Source organism: Hordeum vulgare, chromosome 2H, assembly GCF_904849725.1.
Source record: "Hordeum vulgare subsp. vulgare chromosome 2H, MorexV3_pseudomolecules_assembly, whole genome shotgun sequence".
Lineage (NCBI taxonomy): Eukaryota > Viridiplantae > Streptophyta > Magnoliopsida > Poales > Poaceae > Hordeum > Hordeum vulgare.
Genome location: NC_058519.1, coordinates 121263320 through 121282489, shown reverse-complemented (window position 1 = coordinate 121282489; position 19170 = coordinate 121263320). Strand labels below are relative to the sequence as shown.

Genomic DNA, 19170 nt, shown 5'->3' with positions numbered 1-19170 from the left:
GTATTTTTCTCTACCAAAACCTTAAGTCCATGAGATGAGCCCTATTGGAGGATTTAAAATGCATGTAATATTAGCTCCAACTTTATGATCAAAAATGATTGTATCTAACAATTGCACTAAAAAGTTTTGCATTTTGCCAAACTAACTTGATCATCTTGACTAACACCTAGAGAGACCCTGATCTGGAGAATTGGGTTGACGTCAAAGGTACTTAGAAGCATCTGGCATTTTATCAAGCACCTATGGGCATGGCCAAATTTGGCATAGGCTTTGCATGTAGTGTAGAGTGTCCCCCTAATCAAACCCTCATGTCCAGTAGCTTTATCTTACCCTCTAACCCAGCCCTGTTAACTGTTAGCTACAATAGATCATGGTAGACCACCCTAGCATTTCATCGAGCACCTGGTGTGCGTGCTCTGGACGCACCCAGAGCGCACAAATGGCTGCCAGCGTGCCCGAGTCGCCGCGTCCCTGGCCTTGCCCTTTTGCGGACCTGCAGAGCCACGCCGCGCCCGACCAGTAGTCGCGACCCCCTGCTGCGCTCTGCTGCACCCCTGCCGCGCCCGTAACATTGCTCCCGCCGGCAAAGCCGCTGTGGCCGGCGCCCTGCTTCGGCTCTACCATGACCAGCACCGTCCAACGGCTCCCCGAGCGACAGCTAACCCCCTTGGACCACCCCTGCATCACCCCCCCCCCCCCCCCCCCCCGCTTCCAGATCTGCCAGCCTGCAGCTGCCGCACCTGAACCTCGTCAGTTTCGGTCGCCGGCGAACTTATCCACAAGCTGTCGCGAAACCGCCTTGAGCCGGCTATATAAAGGAGCCCGGAGCCCTCCGAGAAACTCAGAAGTCCCCTCAGACTCGCGGCTACCTCCCCCTCGCGCAAATTCGGCCATAGTCCTCTCCCTGCTCGCCTCCGACCGCCACGTTCGTCGCCGCCCCTCGATCGAATTCGACCTAGCCAGAGCCTCTCCTCCCTTCTAGAGCCCTCCTATAGCCTCCTGCTTCACCGAGGGATCCATTTCGAGCCCCGATTGCACCTAGGAAAGCCTGTGGCAGGAACCCCCTTTCTCCCAAAGCTCTCATCCGCCATGAGCGAAGCCCCGCTCGATCCCGAGCCCTCGGGTGATCCTCTCCTCGTCCAGAAGGAGTGGCTGCGCCTCCTGAGCGCTCCAGTGTGTCGAGCCCGTGAAATGGAGCTCCCTAGCTCCAACACTCGTCGCTGGAGTCCCGCCCATGGCTCTGTTCCACACGCGCTCAAGGAGGGAGACGAACCCTACAGGTGTGCCAGCATTGCAGGTACGTTTTCCCTGCGAGTAGGTGCTTTCAGCCAAATACGTTTTTTGTTATGAAAAACGTATTTACCCCAAAACGTTTTCCTCTTTAAAATAGAGTTTGACTGGCTCTAACTTTTAATAGAAAACTCCAAATCACTTGATTCTTTTTCCTACATCTCTAAAATTTCCTCTAGTTTATTTACAAATTTATTTCCAAAACATTCAAATAACTTTTAGGAGCTGTTTTGAATGTGTGTGTTAATTCAAATATTTTCAAATAGGATTTGGAGAGAGGAGACTTACTCCAAGATGTTGGGGTACACCTCACCCTCCTCAAGCTTCAAAGGCAAGCATCTTGAACTCCGGTTTGCTTTAAGTGTGTGATATTTGGTATGATGCTTGAAATGCGTGATTTTGGATATGTTGATAAAGAACCCCACATAAAATCATATCATAGCATGGGTGCATGGGATAAGTATGTTATTGATTTTATGTGATGCAGATGGTAAGTGGGTACTTCCTCATGCCTCATATGCTATGTTGGTCTGGACAACCTCAGAGGGAGGTTTGTCGTGGATATTGTAAGACCATGGACGGACATCTCGTGGAATGAGAGTGGTCAGTGAAGGCATGTCGGGGTGTGATAGTAGTAACACTGAGATAATACTTCCAACAAGATTGTGTGGTACTAACCCTTGAAGGAAATCTTAAACCTCCTAAGTCGGTCGTAGATCGAGTCTTGTCTGTGTGTCACCTTACCTTTCGTGCTGCCACATGTCTTCCCGAAAAGGAATACGATCTAGTAGGTCGTAAACATATTACCACGTACACACCAAGCAGAGAGGCCGGGATGAAGGTATCCATGGCCCTGGACCAAATCCAGTCATCTGGTCAGGGGCATGGGTGTTTCCGGTCTGAGACCGAGAGGGAAAGGCCTTTCCCTTGTAGCGCGCGGTATAAATTTGATCCCATGTTAGTCGAGGTTTGAGCCTCCCTATATTATGGTTTTTCCATGGCAGCGTAGTCCTGGTGAGTCGGGCCTTCGCGGTGGAAAAATGGGTGTGTACTGGTTCTGAGTCTTTACTTCCGAAATACCATACACGGGATTAGTACGAGTGACTATTGGAACCCGTGGGCTGTGGGTAAAGAGTACACCCTCTGCAGAATCAAAACTATTCGAGTAGCCGTGTCCACAGTTGCTACTGCAACAAAAGACCTTCCAACGGCGCCACAAACACGTGCTGACGGGAGACTGTTCTTGTCTTGATTCGCCTTAGCAACGGCACCAGGAATCCTTCTGCTACGGCTACGGCTTTAGGGACTTCCTAGGCAAATATGCAAAGGATTTCCCCGTGACCTTGGAGCCTTGCGTTGGTGTTCCCTCGAAGTGGAAAGGGTGATGTAGCATAGCGGTGGTAAGTATTTCCCTCAGTTTTGAGAACCAAGGTATCGATCCAGTGAAGGAGTATCACAAGTGCGTGCACAAACACAAAGAACTTGCTCCCAACGCTATGAAGGGGTTGTCAATCCCTTATAGATTGTTCGTAAAGTGAGAACCGAAAGCAACAAAGTAACAAAGCAAAGTAAAAGCGAAGGTGTAAACGATAGATGTGAATAGACCCGGGGGCCGTAGTGTTTACTAGTGTCTTCTCTCATGAAAGAAAGTATATGGTGGGTGAACAAATTACTGTCGAGCAATTGAAAGAACTGCGCAAAGTCGTGACGCCATCTATGGCAATGATTATATCTATAGGCATCACGTCCAAAACAAGTAGACCGATACTTTGTGCATCTACTACTATTACTCCACACGTCGACCGCTATCCAGCATGCATCTAGTGTATTAAGTCCAAAAGAACAGAGTAACGCCTTAAGCAAAATGACATGATGTAGATGGACAATCTCATATCAACGACAGAGCCCACCTTGTTACCCTTGATGGCAACTACTCAATGTGTGCCTTGCTGCCCCTACTGTCACTGGGAAAGGTCACCACGTGGTAAGAACCCAAAACCAAGCACTTCTCCCATTGCAAGAATCATACATCTAGTTGGCCAAACAAAACCCAAGACTCGGAGAGACTTACAAGGATATCAAATCATGCATATAAGAAATCAGCAGAGACTCAAATATATATCATAGATAATCTGATCACAAATCCACAATTCATCGGATCTCGACAAACACACCGCCGAAGAAGATTACATCGGATAGATCTCCATGAAGATCATGAAGAACATTGTATTGAAGATCCAAGAGAGAGAAGAAGCCATCTAGTTACTAACTACGGACCCGTAGGTCTGAAGTGAACTACTCACGAGTCATTGGAGGGGCGATGATGATGATGGAGAAGCCCTCCAACTCCAAAGTTCCCTCCGGCAGGGCGCCGGGAAGGGTCTCCAGATGAGATCTCGCGGAAACGGAAGCTTGCGGCGGCGGAAAAGTATTTTCGAGGATCCCCTGATTTTTTGCTGTATTTTAGGGAATATATAGGCGAAGAATCTAGGTCAGGGGGGCGCCAGGGAGGCCACAAGCCTGTCCACCACCGCCTCCCCCTGGTGGCGGAGTGGGGGCTTGTGGGCTCCCTGGAGCCCTCCTGGCTTGGCCCACAGGCCCCCTGATCTTCTTCCGTTCGAGAAAAATCATTTCGGGGATTTTATTCCGTTTGGACTCCGTTCTAAAATCGGATCTGAAAAGAGCCAAAAACACAGAAAAAACAGGAACTGGCACTTGGCACTGAATTAATAAGTTAGTCCCAAAAAAGATATAAAAGGTACATAAAACATCCAAAGATGACAAGATAAGAACATGAAACCATCAAAAATATAGATACGTTTGAGACGTATCAACCGTCAAGGACGACTGGTTGACTAGTCAAGTGTAGGTTTGAGTGTCGGTCTTCGGAGGAAATTAAAGAAATCGTGAGATGAAATATGGTTGATGATCATACTATTTATTATTATTATTGTGGACTAACCCCTATGAGTATGATGGTTGGATATCCCTGGGACGGTTGTACCTCCTGGATATTAAATCTTTATTATTGTTTCATATAAACCCTTTCTGTGGTGTCGCTCAGACGCCCGACTGTGGCATGCTTATTTTTTTCTTTCTTATAAGCCCTTTATGTGGTGTCTCTGAGATGCCCGACTATGGCATGCTTATTATTATTTCTTATAAGCCCTTTATGTGGTGTCGCTTAGACGCCCGATTGTGTCATGCTTATTATTATTATTTCTTATAAGCCCTTTATATGGTGTCGCTTAGACGCCCAACGGTGGCATGCTTATTATTATATCTTATAAGCCCTTTATGTGGTGTTGCTCAGATGCCTGACTGTAGCATGCTTATTATTATTTCTTATAATCCCTTTATATGTTGTCGCTTAGAAGCCCGACTATGGCAACTGATATTACTTGCATGTGAGCCCTTTAGGTGGTGTCGCTTCGACGCCCGACTGCGGCACGCATCCTATTACTTATTCATTGTTCTTCATCCTTGCTTGTTTATACAACCTTGGTGGAAGTAGTTTATCTGCATGATTTCATCCGTGAATTAAATTCTTATGTCATAATAGAGTAATTAAGTGGACTATGCATGCATCTCGCGTGCTTTAACTTATCTGTTTTCTTGATGTTTGCGAGTACATTCAAAGTACTCACTAGCTTATCCCTGGCTATTGTCTTGGCCAGATTGCATTCGGAGAGGAGCACAAGGCGGTCAACCCCGGAACCTAGGAGTCAAGGATAGCATCCTTGTGAGTTAGGAATTTATCCACGCCAGCTGTTCCTGTGGGAATGGAGTCCCATGGACACTGGAGATTTCCTCGAGTCGCTTCCGCCGCCAACCTCAGACTTTTGTCCAAACCATTAGACCTTTATGGTCTTGTAACCAATATTATGTATTTTTCTTGGATATTCTGTATCAAGTGAGTGTCTACGAGCTAACATTAGTCGTGGGGCTGGTGAACACAAAGAATTGTTTTCTGGAAATTATTTTCTGAAAAACCGGTCGCTACACTTGCCCCATAGGCAATACACTCTAGCAGATTATCATCATTATATTTTTCCATTGAAAAAGAGGAGCATCCACTCGAGGATGTGCAATTCTAAAAGGAAAAGGACCAAGTAAACTTAACTATTATCAAAAGAAATAGTCTAGTCATTGTGTTGTTGGGAACTAAAACATACTTAATGCTAATGATGACACCTGCATATTTATGTCATGATTCTTTATAAGTTCTAAATGTCCATTTTATGCTTAAGATGTTCAACTTTTGTTCGGATGTTACTTGTTATATATAGCTATCTAGTTATCTAACTTGTGTCCATTTTTTGCATTTTGATATACATCTATCGAGTATAAGATATATAATTGCAGCACCTATTGTTGCTACTATTTATAATGTAACCTCTTCTCGCTAGATAATGGATATGAGTAACCATGACGATGGATATGAGTCATGTATAAATTCTAAAGAAGGGGAGGAGGAGGAGATGATGTTTCTTGTCTTCCCAGCATTATATTGTATATCTTCTAGGAGAGAAAAAATTCCAATGAACACATCCATTCTTACGGGAGCTAAGTATATCTGAGAAATATTGGATGGCCACCCTCAACAATGCCTTTATATTATTAGGATGGAATCCCACATCTTCCAAGCTCTATGCGACCATATTATATCCAGAAATCTTCTACGAAATTCAAAAGGAGTCAGCATTGAAGAGCAACTAGGGATGTTTATGTACAACTTTCCAGGAATGCGAGTTATAGTACGCTAACTGATAGGTTTGAGCACCGTCCGAAAATCGTGCATAGACACATCAATGGATGCTTCAACGCTATGAGATCATTAGCATTTGACTTTATCAAGTATGGTTCGCTAGGTACTCATTGGAAAATATCAAGAAATCCGAAGTTTTGGCCTTTCTTTGAGGTACACGCCACCCCTTGGCATGTACTTTAGGAATTTATATCCTCCCTTAGTATCACATATAGTACCATAACTTCTTTAATGCAGAACTATCTAGGGTCAATAGATGGGACTCATGTTCCCATGACCATAACATCTAATGAGACTGCTCCATATATTAATAGAAAGGGGACCCTGTCCAAAAATGTGAAGGTCGTGTGTGACTTTGATCTTAACTTTGTTTATGTGTCAGCTGGTTGGGAGGGGTCTACCTCAGATGTTGGAGTACTGAAATCTGCCATTCAATCGGGTTTTCATGTACCTCCGGGCAAGTACTATTTGGTTGACGGAGGATACGCAAACACACCACAGTTTCTAGCTCTGTACCATGGAGTTCATTATCATCTACAAGATTTTGGTAGAGGTGGTCCTTGTCCAAAGAACCCAAAAGAACTTTTCAATATAAGGCATGCCCACCTACGGAACCATATAGAGCATAAAATTGATGTTTGGAAAATGTGATTTCCTAAAGTTGGCACGTATTACCCAATTGACACTCAAGTCAAAATTCCTATGGCGACAGTTGTATTTCACAACATAATCTAGAGTCACAGAGGTGATTACAATGGCCTACACAACAAATGCAAATTGACCCTCTTCTGCTTGTCACTCTTCATGATGGAGATGACAAACCCCGTAATGTTCCTACATCCTCAAGCAATCAAAGGGACCTTGGTAATTCTATGAGAGATGAAATTGCCAACACGTTGTAGGCGGACTATCAAAGAATTCAAAGAGAAAGATCGTCATGGAGATCTACTGGCCAACAAATTGTCCTTTGAATGATCGTAGCACATGTGGTCGTTTTGAATGGTTTATATAATGCCCACATCTTGTGGACAATTACAAAATTTCTAAGTATTTTTGAAACATTAAATTATTACAAATTTTGGGTGGTTGTCGATGATATGCTTCCTGTTTTACCTCCATGTGAAGTAATTTGCATTTATATTTAGAAATAGTTGGTGTTCATCTATATACTAAATTTGTTAAATTATAATTTATAGCTTATTTCGTTGCTTCGACTGAATTACGAAAATTAATTGACATGACACACTACACGTATGGATCACATCTAACTTGGGAGGAGAAGGATGATCTTCTCCACTTTCTTGTTGCTGGTGTTCTGGCTTCTAGGGATACCTTCCCGTATCATTTTGGAATTGGCCAAAATTATTCATTTTACATGCCACTAGTGCATAGGTTGAGTCCAGATGACATTCGCCGAAATGTCTTGGTAAGAGTTTCCTAATTAAGTACGCTCCACTATTGCATAAATGGTGTTGATTACATTGCTAACTAGGTTATTATTATGTTCTTCAACAGCAACTGCCACCTGATGTAGTGCCTCCGTTAATGGACCCAGAAGGTCAAATGAGAATTAGAAGCCCGGTGAGGGCTGAGTTCTATGCTCCATACTTGATTAACTTCAAATCAAGATAAAAAAGACTCCAAATTGAAGCATGGAGAGAAATAAAGAAGGTTCGCAAGCCACAAGCTGGAGACTGTTGGATCTCTGTGATTCATCATGGAGCCATATGTCTTATTCTGTTTCATGACATTATATCTAAGAGCGAGGACTAGGTCTTATGAGAGACAAGTTATTCTATTTTATATTATTACTTGACATGATCGATTAATTAGGATGCATGATGCATATGATGACTATATATATATTATGATGTTTCTCTGTTTTATTTTATGTGTATCATATGATAACTTGGTATATGATTAAGTTGATGATGAGTTGTTAGATGATCGATTAGAATACTATTGCCATTCGACAAAAATGATATGAAATGATATAGTGTAAAAAAGATGCATATATGTGCATGTAACTCGTGTCTACATTTTGTAAATATGTTCGACAAAGCACGACAGATGACCAAGCACGGAGATATATAAGAGAGGACACTTTTCTCTATTCGTTAGCTAATAACAACCTACCTTAACCCCTAAACCAGCCCCTTAAAAAAAACCTCAGCTCCAACCAGGTGCTGACGCGTGGATGCCTTTTGGTCCCGGTTGGTGTCATCAACCGGGACTAAAGGCCCCCCTGCCTGGCCTGGCCGCAGCGGCCACGTGGAGGCCCATCTGTCACGGTTCGTGTAAGAACCGGGACTAAAGGCAAAGGGCATTAGTAACGACCTTTTGGTCCCGGTTGGTGTCATCAACCGGGACAAAAGGCCCTTTTTCTACTAGTGCCTCTTAACCTTCTCTTTGAACAGCTTGGCATTCTCATATGCCTCAGTTCTCCACTCATCAAGCAAGCTAATATCAAATAACCTCTTCTCACCGGCAAGTTTGAAATCAAAGTTGAGCTCTTTGGTTGCCCAATAAGCTTTATGCTCTAGCTCAAGAGTTAATGACATTCTTTGCCGTACACCATTTTGTATGGAGACATGCCCATGGGATTCTTATAGGCAGTTCTATAAGCCCACAGTGCATCATCGAGCTTCTTAGACCAATTCTTTCTAGACCTGTTGACAGTCTTTTGCAGAATCAGTTTAATCTCTCTATTATTTAGCTCTACTTGACCACTGGACTGAGGGTGGTAGGGAGACGCAATTCTATGGTTGACATCGTACTTAGCAAGCGTTTTACGGAAGGCACCATGAATGAAGTGTGAACCACCGTCGGTCATTAGATATCTAGGGATCCAAATCTAGGGAAGATTCTTTTTTCAGCATCTTGATAGAGGTGTTGTGATCAACACTACTAGTGGGGATATCTTTTACCCACTTAGTGACATAATCAACAACAACTAGGATATGAGTATACCCGTTGGATTTTGGAAAAGGTCCCATATAATCAAAGCCCCAGACATCAAATGGTTCAATGACAAGCGAATAGTTCATAGGCATTTCCCGACGTTTGCTAATATTACCTATTCTTTGACATTCGTCACAAGACAAGACAAACTTACAGGCATCCTTGAAGAGAGTGGGCCAATAGAAACCTGATTGCAATACCTTGTGTGCAGTTCTATCTCCCGCATGGTGTCCTCCGTAGGCCTCAGAGTGACACTTCTGTATGATCTGTCCCTGTTCATGTTCAGGTACACAGCGTCTAATAACACCATCTACTCCTTCCTTATAAAGGTGAGGATCATCCCAGAAGTAATGTCTCAAGTCAAAGAAGAATTTCTTCTTTTGCTGGTATGTGAAACTAGGTGGTATGTATTTGGCAACGATATAGTTTGCATAATCAGCATACCACGGTGCGCTACGTGAAGCATTGATGACATTCAATTGCTCATCGAGAAAGCTATCATCAATAGGTTGTGGGTCATCAAGAACGTTCTCCAACCTAGACAAGTTATCTGCTACTGGGTTATCAGCACCCTTTCTGTCGACAACGTGCAAATCAAATTCTTGTAGCAAGAGAACCCATCTGATAAGTCTAGGTTTAGCGTCCTTCTTCTCCATGAGGTACTTAATAGCAGCGTGATCAGTGTGAATAATGACTTTGGAATCAACTATGTAAGACCTGAACTTTTCACATGCAAACACGACTGCTACAAACTCCTTCTCCGTAGTAGCATAGTTTCTCTGGGCACTGTCTAGAGTTTTACTAGCGTAGTGAATAACATTCAACTTCTTATCAACTCTTTGCCCTAGGGCAGTGATGTTTGCTGTGTATCCCTTGCAACGGCGCCAAAAATAGTTGTGTCGACGGCACCAGGAATCCTTCAGCTACGGCTACGCCTTAAGGGACTTCCTAGGCAAGTATGCAAAGGATTTCCTCCGTGGCCTTGGAGCCTTGCGTTGGTGTTCCGTCAAAGCGAAAAGGGTGATGTAGCACAGCGACGGTAAGTATTTCCCTCAGTTTGAGAACCAAGGTATCAATCCGGCGGAAGAGTATCTCAAGATCCTGCACAAACACAAAAGCTTGCACCCAACGCTATGAAGGGGTTGTCAATCCCTTATAGATTGTTTGCCAAGTGAGAACTGAAAGCAACAAAGTAACAAAGCAAAGTAAAAGCAGAGTTGTAAACGATGGATGTGAATAGACCCGGGGGCCGTAGTGTTTACTAGTGGCTTCTCTCATGAAAGCAAATAGACGGTGGGAGAACAAATTACTGTCGAGCAATGGATAGAATTGTGCAGAGTCGTGACGATATCTATGCAATGATTATTTCTATAGGCATCACGTCCGAAACAAGTAGACCGATACTTTCTGCATCTGCTACTATTACTCCACACGTCGACCGCTATCTAGCATGCATCTAGTGTATTAAGTCCATAAGAACATAGTAACGCCTTAAGCAAGATGACATGATGTAGAGGGATAATCTCAAACCAATGATAAAAACCCCATATTTTTACCCTTGATGGCAACTACTTGATGTGTGCCTTGCTGCCCCTACTGTCACTGGGAAAGGTCACCACATGGCAGAACCCAAAACCAAGCACTTCTCCCATTGCAAGAATCATAGATCTAGTTGGCCAAACAAAACCCAAGACTCGGAGAGACTTACAAGGATATCAAATCATGCATATAAGAAATCAGCAAAGACTCAAATATATATCATAGATAATCTGATCACAAGTCCATAATTCATCGGATCTCGACAAACACACCGCCAAAGAAGATTACATCAGATAGATCTCCATGAAGATCATGGAGAACTTTGTATTGAAGATCCAAGAGAGAAAAGAAGCCATATAGATACTAACTACGGACCCGTAGGTCTGAAGTGAACTACTCACGAGTCATTGGAGGGGCGATGATGATGATGAAGAAGCCCTCGAACTCCAAAGTCCCCTACGGCAGGGTGCCGGGAAGGGTCTCCAGATGAGATCTTGCGGAAACGGAAGCTTGCAGCGGCGGAAAAGTATTTTTGAGGCTCCCCTGATTTTTTGCGGAATACTTGGGAATTTATAGGCCAAAGACCTAGGTCAGGGGGCAGCCAGGGAGGCCACAAGCCTGCCCACCGCCGCCTCCCCTGGTGGCAGAGTGGGGGCTTGTGGGCTCCCTGGAGCCCACGTGTCTTGGCCTAAAATCCCCCTCGACTTCTTCCGTTCGGGAAAAAATCATTTCGGGGTTTTTCTTCCGTTTGGACTCCGTTCCAAAATCAGATCTGAAAAGAGTCAAAAACACGGAAAAAACAGGAACTGGCACTGAATTAATAAGTTAGTCCCAAAAAGATATAAAAAGGTACATAAAACATACAAAGAAGGCAAGATAACAGCGTGAAACCATAAAAAATTATAGACACGTGTGAGGCGTATCAAACAGCACCAACAGCATAATCACTAGCGTCACACATGATCTCAAAAGGTAAGTTCCAATCAGGTGGTTGAACAATAGGTGCAGTTATCAAAGCCCTCTTAAGTATTTCGAAGGCTTCCTCACAATCATCGTCGAAGACAAAAGGAATATCCTTTTGCAAGAGATTGGTAAGAGGCCTAGAAATCTTAGAGAATTCTTTAATGAAGCTTCTATAGAAACCAACATGACCACGGAAACTTCTTATCCCTTTGATATCTGTGGGGTATGGCATTTTCTCAATTGCATCAACCTTAGCCTTATCGACTTCAATACCTCTTTCAGGAATTTTATGTCATAAGACGATGCCTTCATTAACCATAAAGTGGCACTTCTCCCAATTCAAGACAAGATTGGTGTCTTTACATCTCTGTAAGACTCGATCAAGGTTGCTGAGGCAATCATCAAAGGAAGACCCGTAAACGGAGAAGTCATCCATGAAAACCTCAACAATCTTTTCACAAAAGTCAGAGAATATAGCCATCATACATCTTTGAAAGGTGGCAGGTGCATTACATAAGCCAAAAGGCATACGTCTATAAGCAAAGGTACCGAAAGGGCAGGTGAAAGTGGTTTTCTCCTGATCAGATTGTGCAACTGGTATTTGGGAGAAACTAGAATATCCGTCTAGATAGCAGAAGTGTGTGTGTTTGGACAACCTTTCTAGCATTTGGTCGATAAAAGGCAAAGGGTAATGATCTTTCCTAGTGGCTTTATTCAGTTTCCTAAAATCGATCACCATCCTATAGCTAGTAATAATTCTCTCTGGGATCAATTCATCCTTATCATTAGGGACAACGGTAATGCATCCCTTCTTAGGGACGCAATGCACCAGACTCACCCAATCGCTGTAAGCAACAGGATAAATGATACCTGCTTCCAGGAGCTTTAGTATTTCTTTTCTCACTACTTCTTCCATCTTAGGATTTAATCTCCTTTGATGATCAGCAACTGGTTTGAAATCAGAATCTTGTGTTGGCATAGGGTAGGACTAATGCCCTTAAGATCATCAAGAGTATATCCAATAGCAGCACGGTGCTTCCTTAGAGTTTTTAGCAACTTCTTTTCTTCATGTTCTGAGAGGCTAGCACTAATAATGACAGGATATATCTCCTTTTCATCAAGATAGGCATACTTAAGAGTATCAGGCAACTGTTTAAGCTCGAACACAGGATCACCCTTTGGTGGGGGTGGATCCCCAAGCAGTTCAACAGGCAGATTATTCTTAAGGATATGATATTGTTCTAAGACAATTCTATCTATCTCATCCCTTTCATCCATATGCATATCATTTTCATGCTCAAGCAAGTATTGCTCTAAGGGATCAGTAGGAGGCACGGCAATAGAAGCTAAGGCAATAGTTTCATCCCTACTAGGCAACTCCTTTTAATGAAGTTGTCTACCAAACTTAGAGAAATTGAACTCATGTGACACACCTTCAAAGACGACAGTGACAGTTTGCTTCTCACAATCAATAAGAGCATTGACAGTATTGAGAAAAGGTCTGCCAAATATGATGGGACAAAAGCTATCTTGTGCACTAGCAAGAACGAGGAAATCAGTAGGATACTTCGTTTTACCACACAAGGCTTCAACATCCCTAACAATTCCCACATGGCAGATAATATCTCTATTCGCAAGCTGAATAGTGACATCGATAGGTTCTATCTCAACAGGTGCAATCTCATCTTTGATTTCATCATATAAGGATTGAGGTATTGCACTAACACTAGGACCCACGTCACATAAGCCATAATAACAATGATCTCCTATCTTAACAGAAACCACATGCATGCCAACAACAGGCCTATGTTTGTCTCTAACGTGAGGTTTAGCAATTCTAGCAGCATCTTCACAGAAGTGAATATTATGTCCCTCAACATCGTCGGACAGAAGATCTTTGATAATAGAAATGCTAGGTTCAACTCTAATTTGCTCAGGGGGTGTAGGTGTTCTTATATAGCCTCTACGTATCACAGTTGAAACTTTAGAATGATCCTTTATCCTAATAGGGAAAGGTGGTTTCTCAATGTAAGCACTGGGAACAACAGGATCATTATAGGCAATGACTTTCTCTTCAACTGGAGTGGGTTTAACTACATTGACTTCTAAAGGAGGAAGATATTTAAACCACTTCTCTTTAGGGATATCAATATGAGTAGCAAAGGATTCACACAATGAAGCTACTATCTCAGAGTCAAGTCCATACTTAGCGCTAAAATCAATAAAGGTATTTGTCTCAACAAAGGATTTACTGCAATCAAACGTGAAATTCATACCTGACTCCTTACCTTCTTCAAGCTCCCAATATTCAGAGTTGCGTTTAATTCTCTCCAATAAATTCCATTTGAATTCAATATCTCTCTTCATAAAAGAACCGGTACAAGAAGTGTCAAGCATGGTGCGATCATCATGAGAAAGCCGAGCATAAAAGTTCTGAATGATAATTTCTCTCGAGAGCTCATGATTGGGGCATGAATATAGCATTGATTTAAGCCTCCCCCAATCTTGAGCGATGCTTTCTCTGTCACGAGGCCAAAAATTATAAATATAATTCCGATCACGATGTACTAAATGCATAGGATAGAACTTTTGATGAAATTCCAATTTCAACCGATTGTAGTCCCATGATCCAGTATCATCACATAGCCTATACCATGTCAACGCCTTATCCTTCAAAGATAAATGAAAGAACTTCTTCTTGACCTCACCCTCGGGCAAACCTGCAAGCTTAAATAAACCACAAACTTCATCTACATAGATTAGATGCAAGTCTGGATGTGATGTTCCATCTCCTCTAAAAGGATTAGCCAGCAGTTTCTCAAGCATACCCGAAGGAAATTCAAAGAAAATATTTTCAGTAGGTGCAGCAGGTTGAGGAGCAACTATTTGTGCTTCCGTTTGAGGTGAAGATACCCCGAACAAGCCCCTCAAAGGACTAGTATCCATAGTGACAAGTGACAATAAATTTCAGCACACTATATGAATGTTTCCTTACCAAGTTCCACTTACCAAAGGCGCTTCACTCCCCGACAACGGCGCCAGAAAAGAGTCTTTATGACCCACAAGTATAGGGGATCAATCGTAGTCCTTTAGATAAGTAAGAGTGTCGTACCCATCAAGGAGCAGAAGGATCTGCATGGTGTTTTTCAGGAAGGTAAAATCTGCAAGCACTGAAATTGTCGGTAACAAGTGATTGTGTGGTGAGATGATTCGTAGCAAGCAACAAGTAACAAAAGTAGCAATGGTGCAGCAAAGTGACCCAATCCCTTTTGTAGCAAGGGACAAGCCTGGACAAAGTCTTATAGGAGGAAAAACGCTCCCGAGGACACACGGGAATTTCTGTCATGCTAGTTTCATCATGTTCATATGATTCGCGTTCGTTACTTTGATAGTTTGATATGTGGGTGGACCGGTGCTTGGGTACTGCCCTTACTTGGACAAGCATCCCACTTATGATTAACCCCTCTCGCAAGCATCCGCAACTATGAAAGAAGAATTAAGACAAAGTCTAACCATAGCATTAAACTAGTGGATCCAAATCAGCCCCTTACGAAGCAACGCATAAACTAGGGTTTAAGATTCTGTCACTCTAGCAACCCATCATCGACTTACTACTTCCCAATGCCTTCCTCTAGGCCCAAATAATGGTGAAGTATTATGTAGTCGACGTTCACATAACACCACTAGAGGAAAAACAACATACAACACATCAAAATATCGAACGAATACCAAATTCACATGACTACTATTAGCATGAATTATCTCATGTCCTCAGGAACAAAAGTAACTACTCACAAAGCATAATCATATTCATGACCAGAGAGGTAATGAGTAGCATCAAGGATCTGAACATAATCTCTTCCACCAAATAATCCAACTAGCATCAACTACAAAGAGTAATCAACACTACTACCAACCTTACAAGTACCAATCGGAGTCGCGAGACAGAGATTGGTTACAAGTGATGAACTAGGGTTTGGAGATGAGATGGTGCTAATGAAGATGTTGATGGTGAAGAGTCCGCTCCGATGAGAGGAGTGTTGGTGATGATGATGGCGACGATTTCCCCCTCCGGGAGGGAAGTTTCCCCGGCAGGGTCGTCCCGCCGGAGCTCTAGATTGGTTCTGCTCAAGTTCCGCATCGTGGCGGCGATGAAACCACAAAAAAGCTCCTCCTTGATTTTTTCCTGGACGAAACCCTTCATATAGCAAAAGAGGGGGGCAAGGGGGCCAGCAGGTTGCCCACAAGCCCTCATGGCGCGACCTGGGGGGGGGGGGTGGCCGTGCCGTGCAGGCTTGTGCCAACCCGTGGCGCCCCTCTGGCACTTCTTTGGCCCAGTATTTTTGATAAATCAGGAAAAAATTCCTTTTTGATTTTACCGGTGTTTGGAGTTGCGCAGAATAGGTATCTCAACTTTGCTCCACTTTCAGGCCATAATTCCAGCTGCCGGCATTCTCCCTCTTCATGTAAACCTTGCAAAATAAGAGAGAAAAGGTGATGACCCACAAGTATCGGGGATCAATCGTAGTCCTTTCGATAAGTAAGAGTGTCAAACCCAACGAGGAGCAGAAGGCTCTGATAAATGGTTTTCAGCAAACTAATAACTGCAAGCACTGAAAGTAGCGGTAACAAGTGATGGTGTAGCGAGGTGAAAGATAGCAAGCAAAGAGTAACAAGTAACAAGTCGTAGAAACGGTGCAGCAAGTGGCCCAATCCCTTTTGTAGCAAGGGACAAGCCTGAACAAAGTCTTATAGGAGGAAAAATGCTCCAGAGGACACACGGGAATTTCTGTCATGCTAGTTTCATCATGTTCATATGATTCGTGTTCGTTACTTTGATAGTTTGATATGTGGGTGGACCGGCGCTTGGGTACTGCCCTTACTTGGACAAGAATCCCACTTATGATTAACCCCTCTCGCAAGCATCTGCAACTACGAAAGAAGAATTAATACAATGTCTAACCATAGCATTAAACTAGTGGATCCAAATCAACCCCTTACGAAGCAACGCATAGACTGGGGTTTAAGCTTCTGTCACTCCAACAACTTATCATCTACTTACTACTCCCCAATGCCTTCCTCTAGGCCCAAATATGCTGAAATGTTATGTAGTCGACGTTCACATAACACCACTAGAGGAAAAGACAACAAACAACATATCAAAATACCAAACGAATATCAAATTCACATGACCATTATTAACATGACTTATCCCATGTCCTCAGGAACAAAAGTAACTACTCACAAAGCATAATCATAATTATGATCAGAGGTGTAATGAATAGCATCAAGGATCTGAACATAAACTCTTCCACCAAGTAATCCAACTAGCATCAACTACAAAGAGTAATCAACACTACTAGCAACCTTACAAGTACTAATCAGAGTCATGAGACGGAGATTGGTTACAAGAGATGAACTAGGGATTGGAGAGGAGATGGTGCTGATGAAGATCTTGATGAAGATGCCTCCCCTTCGACGAGAGGAGTGTTGGTGATGACGATGGCGACAATTCCCCCCTCCGGGAGGGAAATTTCCCCCGCAGGATCGTCCTGCCGGAGCTCTAGATTGGACCTGCTCAAGTTCCGCCTCATGGCGGCAGCGAAACCACGAAAAAGCTCCCTCTTGATTTTTTCTGGAACGAAACCCTTCATATAGCAAAAGAGGGTGGCTAGTGGGCCGTCAGGGAGCCCACAAGTTTGCCCTCCGCCACCAGGGGGTGGCGGTGGCAGGGCTTGTGGCGCCCTGATAGCCCCCCTCTGGCACTTCTTTATCCCAGTATTTTTTATATAATCCCAAAAAATTCCACGTAAATGTTCAGGGCATTTGGAGATGTGCAGAATAGTGGACTAAGATTTGCTCCTTTTCCAGTCCAGAATTCCAGCTGTCTGAATTCTCCCTCTTCAAATAAACCTTGCAAAATAAGAGAGAAAAGGCATAAAGATGGTACCACAAAGTAATATAACAGCCCATAAAGCAATAAATATCAACATGAAAGCATGATGCAAAATGGACGTATCAACTCCCCAAGCTTTGACCTCACTTGTCCTCAAGCAAAAACCAAGTTCCATAAACATGTCCACATGTTTAGGGACGAAGGTGTCGATAAAACATAATACAGACATGAGGGCATCATGATCACACATAGAACAACAATACATCATAAAGATTATTATGGGAAAGTAACAATTCCTTCACAAAGCAAAGCATGAAGCAAAAACCTTACCGAGAAGTAACCAACAACAGTCCAAAGTCACTGAAGCAATTGCAATTTATCACAACATCAGAAAGAGTCAAATAAGAGCTTGTAAGGCAGATGCACATACTCAATCATCTCTTTTTTTTTCCACAATTGTTACAACTCACATGGTACTCATGGTGTCAAAGTTTTAGCTGGACACAGAGGAAAATAGGGGCTTATAGTTTTGCCTCCCAACTATTTACCTCAAGGGCAAAGTCAACAATAATAAAGCATGAGTACTCAACTCCAAGGTTATATATGAATATAGATCTTTCCCAAGCATGTGACGGTAGCCAAGACAAAGGCAAAAATAGGGAATTGGTGAAGATCACCATGACTCTTACAAGGGCAAAAAGTAAAGGTACAAGATAGGCCCTTCGTAGAGGGAAACAGAGGTTGTCATGCGCTTTTGAGGTTTGAATGCGTGTCCTCTTAGTGCGAAGGAACGTCACTTTATATTGCCTCCTGTGATAAAGAACTTTATTATGCAGTCTGTCGCTTTTATGTCTTCCTCATCACAGGTTCGTACAAAGCTTATTTTCCACACACTAATAGATCATACATATTAGAGAGAAATTTTTATTGCTTGCACCGATGACAACTTACTTGAAGGATCTTATTCAATCCATAGGTAGGTATGGTGGACTCTCATGGCAAAACTGGGTTGGAGGTTTATGGATGCACAAGTAGTATCTCTACTTGGTGCGGGAGTTTTGGCTAATATGAGGTGGAAGCAATCGTCACATGCTAAGGGATCTCTAATCATATAACATTGTTTGGAACCAAGCAAACACAATTCATTATGTTGTCTTCCTTGTCCAACATCTACTCCTAAGCATGTAATAGTTTGGTGAGTGCCCACAATTGTAAAAAGTGTCTAAGATGATATATTTATATGTGAACCTATCTTTCCTTATTACTTATTGTTAATTGCAACAATGACTGAGGTCTATGTTGATTTATTCTCAACAAGTTTGAATCATCATACGTGTCATATCTGAAGTTATCACTTTCCATAAGATCGTCTCATGATCTTTCATGCTATCGTTCTTTTCATACTTTTGATCATGGCACATAGCAAAGCCCTTGACTGAAATACTCTTTATTATATAGCTCGTAAGCTCAAATACATCGGGGGAGAGATAAAGCAAAAGACTCAAACTAAACACTAAAGACTTATTCCTCTAAGAGAAGAAATAAAAACTGAAAAGGAAAGAACTAAAACAAAGGTAAAAGCAAAAGATATAAAGGTGATACGATACCAGGGCAACTCCCCCAAGCTTGGCAGAAGCCAAGGGGATTGCCCATACCAATGCTTAGTTGTCTTCCTTTGGCGGTGATGGTGGTGGAGTTGTTGGAGTAGTCTGATCCTCCGTCTTCCAAGGCATAGGTGCTTCATCATGGCACG

General features: G+C 42.8%; 1 protein-coding gene across 1 annotated transcript; it reads left to right on the top strand.

The window, feature by feature from the left end:
- The first annotated feature begins 756 nt into the window (after window positions 1-756).
- Window positions 757-5284, top strand: LOC123429758. The gene is made up of 3 exons (XM_045113758.1): window positions 757-1297; window positions 1557-1621; window positions 4968-5284. Exons 1-3 carry the CDS (start codon window positions 1090-1092, stop codon window positions 5010-5012), a joined length of 318 nt encoding a protein of 105 aa, XP_044969693.1. The 5' UTR covers window positions 757-1089; the 3' UTR covers window positions 5013-5284.
- The last annotated feature ends 13886 nt before the right edge of the window (window positions 5285-19170 follow it).